This window comes from Myotis davidii, unplaced genomic scaffold (genome assembly GCF_000327345.1).
Source record: "Myotis davidii unplaced genomic scaffold, ASM32734v1 scaffold599, whole genome shotgun sequence".
Classification (NCBI taxonomy): Eukaryota; Metazoa; Chordata; class Mammalia; order Chiroptera; family Vespertilionidae; genus Myotis; species Myotis davidii.
The window spans coordinates 793,005-802,429 of record NW_006290772.1 but is presented as its reverse complement, the minus strand read 5'-3'; the positions used below and the strand labels follow the sequence as shown (position 1 = coordinate 802,429).

At 57.3% G+C, this 9,425-nt stretch overlaps 2 protein-coding genes across 6 annotated transcripts in view; one reads left to right on the top strand and one right to left on the bottom strand.

Moving 5' to 3' along the window:
- The window catches only part of NUBP2 (nucleotide binding protein 2), a 5,956-nt gene extending 5,388 nt beyond the window's left edge, over positions 1-568 (top strand). For 4 of the 5 annotated variants that reach the window (XM_015564041.1, XM_006763920.2, XM_015564040.1 and 1 more), the window contains exon 7: positions 339-568. In XM_015564041.1, coding sequence (XP_015419527.1) covers positions 339-481 — 143 coding nt within the window. In that variant the 3' untranslated portion in view covers positions 482-568. The remainder of the gene's footprint in view (positions 1-338) is intronic. The other variant, XM_015564038.1, reaches the window with a different exon arrangement.
- A 1,234-nt stretch (positions 569-1,802) lies between these two features.
- IGFALS (insulin like growth factor binding protein acid labile subunit) lies at positions 1,803-6,788 on the bottom strand. The gene is made up of 2 exons (XM_006763921.2): positions 5,124-6,788; positions 1,803-3,837 (listed from the first exon to the last, which is right to left on the bottom strand). The coding sequence occupies exons 1-2, from the start codon at positions 5,242-5,244 to the stop codon at positions 2,036-2,038; spliced, it is 1,923 nt and encodes a 640-aa protein (XP_006763984.1). The 5' UTR covers positions 5,245-6,788; the 3' UTR covers positions 1,803-2,035.
- Between the last annotated feature and the right edge of the window lie 2,637 nt (positions 6,789-9,425).

Below are 9,425 nucleotides of genomic sequence, written 5' to 3'. Positions count from 1 at the left end.
CCCCTGGAGAGCAGAAGAGTGGCTTCTGCTCTGGGAGCGCCTCTACGGGTGGGGGTGGGGGACACACGTGTGCGTGGCCACGTGTCCCCAGTGCTTGCCTTGCACTTTCTGCAAGTGGGCAATGTCCAAGGCAGCGGAGCTGGACCTGCTGGGTTGGCTGGTGGCTGTCAAGGTAGAAGTTGAGCCCAAGCCCTTCTGGGCACCTCAGCCGGAGTGAGGCTGATGGGTGTCCGCTCTGGGCTACAGCAGCCTGACAGCGGCGCCTGTGCGAGGGAGGGGTGTGGACAGGGCCTCCCAGCCTCGTGCTCAGCACCTTTCCCCTCCCTCTGTCTCCGCAGGCTCTGTGCCCCTGGACCCCAAGCTCACGAGGAGCCTGGAGGAGGGCGGAGACTTTATCCAGGAGTTCCCCCACAGCCCCGCCTTTCAGGCGCTCTCCGCCATAGCCCAGAAGGTTTTGGAGACACCTGCCCAGCTCTCCTGACCAAGGCCTCTCCTGGCGCCACTGTGGGGCTGCAGCTCACACTCAGCAGAGGTCCTGGGTGCGGTTCCTGGAACCTGCAGGGCTGGCCTGGAGGGCTGTCACTGTGTGGACCTCCCCCTGCCCGGGCCCTTGGGAGGCGTTTTGTGCTTCAGCAGCAGCTGGGCGCCAGAGCCACTGGCAGTGAGTGGTCTGCTGGCTGGGTCTGTTGCAGGCCCTGGGGATAGCGAGGGGTTTAGTGCCATGGCCTGAGCTCTGGCCTGCGCGTTCGCTCTTCGTGCCGTGGTGCTCACATGCCCCAGACGGACAGGCCCCTCCCGATCCCTCCACATGGTCCACAAAGCTGTGGTCTGGAAGTTGGCTGGGGACTTTGTCGTCCTCAAGTGCCTGGTTGCTGGTGGGGCTGTGAGTGATTGTGATTGAGGACGGGAGCACCCTGTAAGGTATTAACTTCAGAGCCCACAATTAAATGTGTCCTGCCACCATGGTTATACGTCTGACATTCTAGGTCATTCGCCTTTGTCCAACCTCGGTGTGTGACTGGTTGTGTGCCATAGCAGATAGCGTTCACCCTAAGACCCGGCTGGACCAGCAGGCTGGTTATCAACAGACCCCTGAGGATTGGGGTGAGGGTGTGTTTGCAGAGGAATTGGATATGTCAGAGAAATGTGTGCATGGGGGCCCGCAGCCGGCCTCCACACTGCAGGGACCGAGGGCAGAGCTAAGAGCAGAGGAGTGTGAGATGCAGTCAGTCCCAGGAAGGCAGGAGGCCAGTCCATTCTGCAAAGCAGAAGGGCGGGGGTGCCGCTCTTTCCAAGGGAAGAGAGGCTGTCAGAGGAGATGTAGCAGCTCTGAGGTGGGGGTGTCCAGCAGGGCAACCTTTGGTACCATTTCCATGGATGTTGGGGTACTGAGGAAGGGGGCTGTGCCAAGAGGAAGAGGTGGGGAGGGGGAAGGAAGCGCCATTAAGGGATTTGGCTGGGAGAGAGGATTGACACCTGCTCTGGCCCCGTTTGACACCAGCTGCTGGGCCTCCTGGAGCTGAGGCTGCCTCTGCTGTGCTTCGGCTCCCGGGCTGGGCCGCCTCCGGGAGAACGCGATCTAACAAGGACCCGAGTAAGTGCCCTTCCCTCCTCAGGTGGAGGTGGGCGTCCGGGGGCCGGGGTGGGAGAGCGTGAAGAGTCCCAGCTCGGAGGGGAGTGGAAGTGCAGAGGGATGAAGGCAGCCCCGGGGTGGGCTGAGCTGGCAGCAGGAGCGTTCCACAGGTGCCCCAACGGATGCTTTCCTCCCTCTGCCAAGTTTCATCCCTGTGGGCACAGGCATGTTTATTCGATTGCTTTTAATGGGTGACAGCTGTGCCCCCGATCCTCCTGATCTGGCCCTTAGGGGCCAGGCCAGCAAACCCCAGGACCGTGTGTTCCCTGAGAAGAATCCCCAACAAGTAAGCAGTGTGGGCCTGGCCTCCAGGAGCTGCCGGGTAGGGTGCCCACCAGGCTCTGGGGATGGCGAGGGCTTGTCCTGACTCCAGGGCAGTGTCTGGCCTGGATAAGCGTTGGATCAGCAATGACTAAAGTGGTCCTCACCAACGTCACGCAGGTCGAGCCCCGAGATGCTGGGGGGACTGGCGCAGGTGATGTTGTTGTAGGTATACACAGGTCTCTGGCAGTCTTCCCCCTCGGAAACGGCCTGGACAAAACGGGGCACGACAGTGGGATGCTGCAGGGCGAAGGCCCTCAGGGCCTGGAGGGGGCAGCCACAGTGCCAGGGGTTGCCCTCCAGCCACAGGCGCTCCAGGCCCGGAGGCTGGGGCACAAAGGTCTGCAACGAGTTGTTCCTGAGGCTGAGGTAGCGCAGCCGCACCAGCGGCGAAAGGGTGCTCGCAGGCAGGGCCTCCAGGTGGTTGTGCGAGATGTCCAGCCAGAAGGTGCAGTGCAGGGGCCCCAGGACTTCTGCTGACAGTGCCGACAGCCGGTTGCGGGACAGGAGCAAGTACTCCAGCTTGCCGAGACCCTGGAAGAGCTGACCGGGCAGCTGCGTCAGCTGGTTTGAGGTGAGGTCCAGCTCCAGGAGCTCAGGGAGCCCCCACAGGCTCTGTTCCTCAATGGCCGTGATGCCGTTGTCCTTGAGAAAGAGCCGACGCAGCCCGGAGAGGCCAGCGAAGGTGTGCTGGCGGATGCGGCCCAGGCAGCTGCCCTCCAGGTGCAGGCTGTGCAGCTTGGCCAGGCCCTGGAACACTCGCACTGGAAGGTTCCGCAGGCAGTTGCCAGAGAGGTTCATGACGGCCACGTTCGAGAGGCCGAGGAAGGCCCCCGCCTTGACCTCCTGGATCTGGTTGTCGTTGAGGGTGAGCACCTCCAGCTGGCCCAGACCCTCAAAGGCCTTGTCCGGCAGCTGCCTGAGGCGGTTGTGGCCCAGCCGCAGCTCCTCCAGGAAGTGCAAGTCCTTGAAGGTGCGGGGCCGCAGGCTGGTGATGGCGTTGTGCGAGAGGCGCAGGACGTGCAGGCCCAGCAGGCCCGGGAAGGTGTCTTCCAGGAGGCCGCCCACACGGTTGTGTGACAGGTCCAGCCAGCGCAGCGCTTTGAGGCCCAGGAACGCCCCCGGGGCCATGGCGCCAATGTGGTTGTGGTCTAGGTAGAGCTTCTGGAGCTTGGGCAGCTTGACAAAGACGTTGGCCTTGATGGCTCGCAGAGCGTTCCTGCTCAGGTCCAGCTCGCGGAGCTCGCTGAGGCCGTGGAAGAGGGGGGGCTGCAGGTAGGTCAGCTTGTTGCCTGCAAGGACCAGCTCACGCAGATTGACCAGGCCCTGGAACACGGGGTCGGGGAGCACAGCCAGGCTGTTCCAGCCAAGGTTGAGGTCCCAGAGGTTGGCCAGGCCATGGAAGAGGCCCTCATCCACCCTTCTGAGGAGATTGTTGTTGAGGCCAAGTGAGGTGAGACCCGGCGTGTGCAGGAAGGTGCGAGCCCCAAGGCCGCGCAACTGGTTTCGCTCCAGGTGCAGGTGGTACAGGTTCTGCAGGCCCAACAGCACTTTGGGCTCCAGGCTGGCCAGCCCACTGCCCTGCAGGTTGAGGAAGCCCAGGCTGGAGAAGTTGCGGAAGGCTGCCTCAGGGATGGAGGAGAAGTTATTGCCATCCAGCCACAGGGCCCTGGTGCTGTCGGGGATCCCGTCGGGCAGCTGGGTGAGGTTCCGGGAGCTGCAGAAGACGCTGAGCTCATCTGTGTAGTCATCGTGGCCGCAGGTGCAGATGGCTGGGCACTGCAGGCCCTCGGTGTCCCCTGGCACTCCAGGCTCCACTCCCTCCAGGCCACGGGGGCCCAGCGCTGCCCAGGAGACCAGCAGCACTGCCAGGGCCAGGCCTCCTGCAGGGAGAGGAACTTGGGGAGAGGCGGCACTAGGGGGCTCGGATGTGAACCCCAGAGTGAGAGACCTGGAGCCGTCTAGGCCTCAGCCCGCACGTGTGGGCCACCATTTAACTTAGCACCCATTCCACAGCACGCCACCGTGAGAGGCGGTTCTGCTGATGGGACTAGAGAGAGGTGTGAGCTGAGGTATGCAGTCGCCCCACTTAAATCGGAAGCAGAAGGCAGGGGTAGGGTGCCCACCAGGTGTTCTCCAGCTCAGAACAATCACAGGATTGACGGGCAATACCTCTTCCAGAGCAAACTAAGGGCTGGCCACCCAGTGATTAGACCATGTGTCCATCTGTGTCCCAAACAGGGACAGTCAACCGGGCCAAGCTGCCAGGTGGGCCTAGAGGAAGGCGTGAGCGGGAGAATGTTCTGGAGACAGTCTGAGTGGGTACGCGCTTGTTGCCTTTGGAGGCTGAACAGCGAATCAGATGCGTTTAGCCTGCACCCAGGTACTTGGCCCAGCACCATGGTGAGGAGAGAGACGCTGCTGGCCGCAGTGGCAGGCAGAGACCCTAGACCAGTGGTCGGCAAACTGCGGCTCGCGAGCCACATGCGGCTCTTTGGCCCCTTGAGTGTGGCTCTTACACAAAACACCGACTTCTGCGCGTGAGCCATGAAGTTTCAATCGCACTGTATGTGCGCGCCCACACGTGGTATTTTGTGGAAGAGCCGCACTCAAGGGGCCAAAGAGCCGCATGTGGCTGGCGAGCCGCAGTTTGCCGACCACTGCCCTAGACCATTGGCTCAAGACCGTCAACTCACTGGGGTCAGGTTTTGTTTCAGGACAAAGGGTGCCAAGCTCCCCAGCAGCTGTCCCAGAACCTCTGCTGGCACGGGGCTGCCCTGCAGAGCTGGGGTCTCGGTGAGGCACAGGCAGTGCAGCAGGATACCCCTCACCCAACTGGATGGGCCCAGGCCCTGCGATGGAACAAGACAGCAGTGGCTTGGCCTCCAAGTGGCTGGGAGGGCAGCAGGCCCTCGCCCAGCAGGGGTCTCCAGGGCAAGGGCCCTGGTTTGGGGTAAGAAGACACCCACCCTGCCTCCCTTGTGTTGCTGTTCTGGGCCCTTAGACAGGAGGAGGAAAAGGTGACCCTCTGGGGCCAGGCTCAGCTGCACCCTCCAATACCCCTGCGGCCCATTCCCCCCGTGGGCTCCCAAAAGTTCAGCCGAGCCAGAGCGGAGCCGTGTGGAGGGCTGCAGAGCCCCAGTGGGCTGGGGGGTCCGGGGAGCCTCACCTTTCCTCAAGGCCATCCCGCGTGCACAGCAGACAGCGGGTCTGCTGGGGCTGGCTGTCCTGCCTTCTGGATTTCCCCACCTCCAGCGCAGCCAGCCAGCGCCTGTCACAGGCCAGCTCATCCCTGCTGGCTCTGGGCTCCATTAACCCCCTCCTGTCGGGTGGCCAGGTGCCCTGGGAGTAGCTGGCACAGTGGTGAAACTGGGGGCCTGCGTGCATCCTGAAGCTACCCTCAGGGTCCAAGGTGGGCCATGGTGCAGCTCTGAGGGCCAACAGGGGCCTGTCCCATCCCTCCCCTGCTTCTAGCCCAGCCCTGCGGAGTGGGGCCCAGGCCGGAGGGGAGGGGAGGGGGGGAGCACGCCTAGGAGCAGCCTGTGAGGGTCTGGTGCTTGGTTAGGTTTGGGGAATCCAGGAAAGGAGCCTCCTATCTATGCTCGACTCCCCTGCCCTGGATGGGCCTCCTTGGGTAGCTCTCCGGGTCTCCCCACCTAGCTGATGGCCATGTGAGGGTTAAGCAGGAGCCACCATATTTCCCAATGGGCCTGCCCATCTGCCCTGGCACACTGACCACCCCCTTCCTAACTTGGGTGGGGTCGCCCAGCCCAGCCTTGGCTTCTCCTGTGACCTCAGGGTCAGCTGGTGTCTGGCCACTGCCCCTCCCCAGCCTCTCTGCTGGCAGTGCCTGGCAGAGCCAAGCCACCTGGTGTTTGCTTTTCGCAGGCAGGCGCCACTTTCCCTAGAAGAGAGTGGGGGGCAGGAGGGTGGCCTGGCCTAGGGCCAGCGTCTGCCTGCTGGGAGCCCCCATGCTGTCCTGCAGGCTCCTGTGGGGACACAGCCACTCCGTTCTGTAAATAGGCCGCTGGGATGTGTGCCCAGTGCCTGGCCTGAGGTCAGAACTTAGGTGATAGCTGGCAAAGCTGCAGGAGCCTAGGGGAGCCCCACCACGCCCTTACCCGCCTGTCAGTCTCTGCTCTTCCTGCTCAAACTAGGTACAGTCTAGCCCTCCAGCCATCCCTTCCTCTATGGGAGACCCTCCCTCCCTCCCTCCCAGTCCGCTGTGCCTGCTCTGCCTGGGGCGGTGGGCCTGTGTTTGGAAGGGTCTAGAGTAGGCACAGCTGGGTCTGGGGAGGGCAAGGCTTATTGGTTTAAGGGACTTTCAAATGGAACATTTCTATATCCAACTGGGTGGACAGTGGGGAGAGGAAGAGGGGGGCAGATGGGAGCTTTCTGAATCCTCCCGTCAGGTCTGGAAGCTCCTCACTGGGCCCAGGGACTGGAGCCCTCCCCTGCCTCCCAGCTGTGGGGTGGCGGTGAGGGGACAGCTTTATCTCCCTCCCTTTTATTGAGCTTGGATCTTTTTCCAGGTCATTTCTCAGCTTCTGAGAAATTATAGATCTGCCTGGGAGAAAGTCCGCACCCAGAAATTTACAGAGTAAACACAGTTACACAGCACAAAGTGCGGACTCAGCAGGAGTTCTGGGCCAGTGGGGCCTCTTCCCCGTGCTGGATCATGAGCCTGGAGCAGGGTGCGTGCACGTGGACAGGGAGAGTTGGTGGTCCTGCCACTGAACATTTGAAGGTTGGGACAGGAAATTCCTGTGGTCGAGCTTGCACGTATGGGAAAGCCTTATGCAGTGGTTCTCAACCTTCTGGCCCTTTAAATACAGTTCCTCATGTTGTGACCCAACCATAACATTATTCTCGTTGCTACTTCATAACTGTCATGTTGCTACTGTTATGAATCGTCATGTAAATATCTGATATGCAGGATGGTCTTAGGCGACCCCTGTGAAAGGGTCGTTCTACCGCCAAAGGGGTCGCGACCCACAGGTTGAGAATCTGCCTTACAGGATTTTGGCAGCTGGGGTTGGCTATTCTTTACATTTTTTTTTCTTTTCTTTTTAGAGAGAAAGGGAGAGAGAGAAAACAAACATCAATTGGCTGCCTCCTGCACGCCACCTGAGGACTGAGCCGTAACCCAGGCATGTGCCCTGACTGGGAATCGTACCCGCCACCTCTTAGGTGCACAGGACAAAGCCCAACCACCTCAGCCACGCTGGCCGGGGTGGGTTGGGAACTTTCAATCTGCGAGTTCTGCAGCAGCCCTTCCGGAGCAGCTGGGAGCCACTCCGCGTTGGGACACCCGGACGCCACATGCTGCTCTGTCTGCTCTGACCCCAGAGGGCACAGTGGCTTTCCTTGTCTGTGTCTCCGCCATCCCCATGAGATGGCAGCTCAGGCTCACTGGCCGGTGGGCTGTCCTCTCTGAAGTGCAGGTTTCAGGCTCTGGCCAGTTTTCTATTTGGTTGTCAAGTCCGAATTATAAGACAATTTTTAAAAAAATCACATTAAGATGCAAGCCATTGTCGGGGTGGGGAGCCCATGCTTTCTGCTCTGTAGTTTGCTTTTTTGTGCTCTTTATCATGATAGTGGCGAGAGTTAGTTTAATGTGGTCTCTCATAAGCTGTTCCCTAAATGTTATGAACTTGATTTCCCAAATACCAACAGTAAAGATGGAAAAAGTCCAAACAGGTTTTTTTTATTTAGTCCAATTTATCAAACTGGTTTCAGGTCCTATTTGTCACATGACTTTTATGATCTTCTAAAATACCTTGAAAACGTTACCTTTCACCGTGACATCTGCAGGCTACCTGCTCTCCAGTCCACTTCCTACGCATGTAGGCAGAGCTCACATTTAATTCTCTTCAGTGGGTCCCGGGGCTCACTACCATTTAGTTCGTGGCTGTCCTTGCTCCCTGCTCCTCAGGGTCCGCTCTCCTTGCCCCCTCAGCGTCCACCTGCACCCTGGAGGCTTTTCAGGGGGTCTCGGTAGCTGGGGAGCAGCCCTCCCGCCACTTCCTCCTCTGAGAGCACCTGGCTACTCCGTCCTTTGCATTTCCTCATCTGCTGCGGGAGCAGCTTGTCAAGTATCGAAAATGAAGCCAAAAGAGTTTTTTAAAAAAGATTTTGTTTTAGGCCTGGCCGCAGTGGCTCAGTGGTTGAGTGTTGACCTATGAACCAAGAGGCCGCGGTTTGATTCCCGGTCAAGGCACTTGCCCGGGCTGTGGGCTGGATGCTCAGTGTGGGGCATGCAGGAGGCAGCCAACCAGTGGTTCGCTTATCATTGATGTTTCTCTCTCCATCTCCCTCTCCCTTCCTCTCTGAAATCAATAAAAATATACCTATTTTTCAAAGCCAATAAAGATTTAAAAAAATAAATTTTTTACTGATTGTTAGAGAGGAAAGGAGAGGGAGAGAAACATCCATCAGCTGCCCCTGCACACCCCCTACAGCGGGGTGGCATCAAGCTCGCCTCCAGGGCATGTCATGCCCGGGGTCAAACCCGCAGCCTTTTGGTGCATCAAACCAACTGAGCCACACCAGCCAAGCCTCTTGAATTATGAATTGTGTTACAATTTGGGGAGAATTGACATCGCAATACTGAGTCTTTTGATTTGTGTACATGGTGTAATTCACCTTTTTATTTAGGTCTCCTTTGGTTTCTCCCTTTCTGTAGATTCTGTGTTGTGATTTTGCATATATTTTTTAGATTATTTTTACTAGATGGTTGTTACTAGATACTATGATAAATATCTTTTCTCCTTTAACTTTGTGGAGATTGAAATTGTTTTCTAAAAATAGGTTGGGAAAACAAAGTATTAACGGATGTGGTGCTTTTACTCAGTACTTTTTCTTTTTTAAAAAAAGATATATTGATTTTTTACAGAGAGGAAGGGAGAGGGATAAAGAGGTAGAAACATCAATGAGAGAGAAACATCGATCAGCTGCCTCCTGCACACCTCCTACTAGGGATGTGCCCATGACCAGAACCAAACCTGGGACCTTTCAATCCACAGGCCGACACTCTATCCTCTGAGCCAAACCGGTTAGGGCTACTCAGTACTTTCTTAAACATCTTTATTGATATGTGATTCACACATCATAAAATGCATCATTTTATGTATACTTAAGTATACAACTCAATGATTAATTTTTTTCAATGATTCTTAATAAATGTGTAGAGTTGAGAAATCATACTCATCTAGCTTTAGAACATTCCCATGCAGTATGTGGTCCTCTGCATCTTACCTTATTCACTTAGCGTAGTGTTTTCAGTTCATCCACATGAGAAAGTATTAATTTTCACTCCTTTTTATGGCTGGATGGTACTCCATTGTATGGATTTGTCCCATTTTGTGTATCCATTCATCAACTGATGGACATGTGGGTTGTTTCTATTGGGGTTATTACTATTAATGCTGCTATGAACATTTCTATATGACCCTTTGTGTGTGTGTATTTA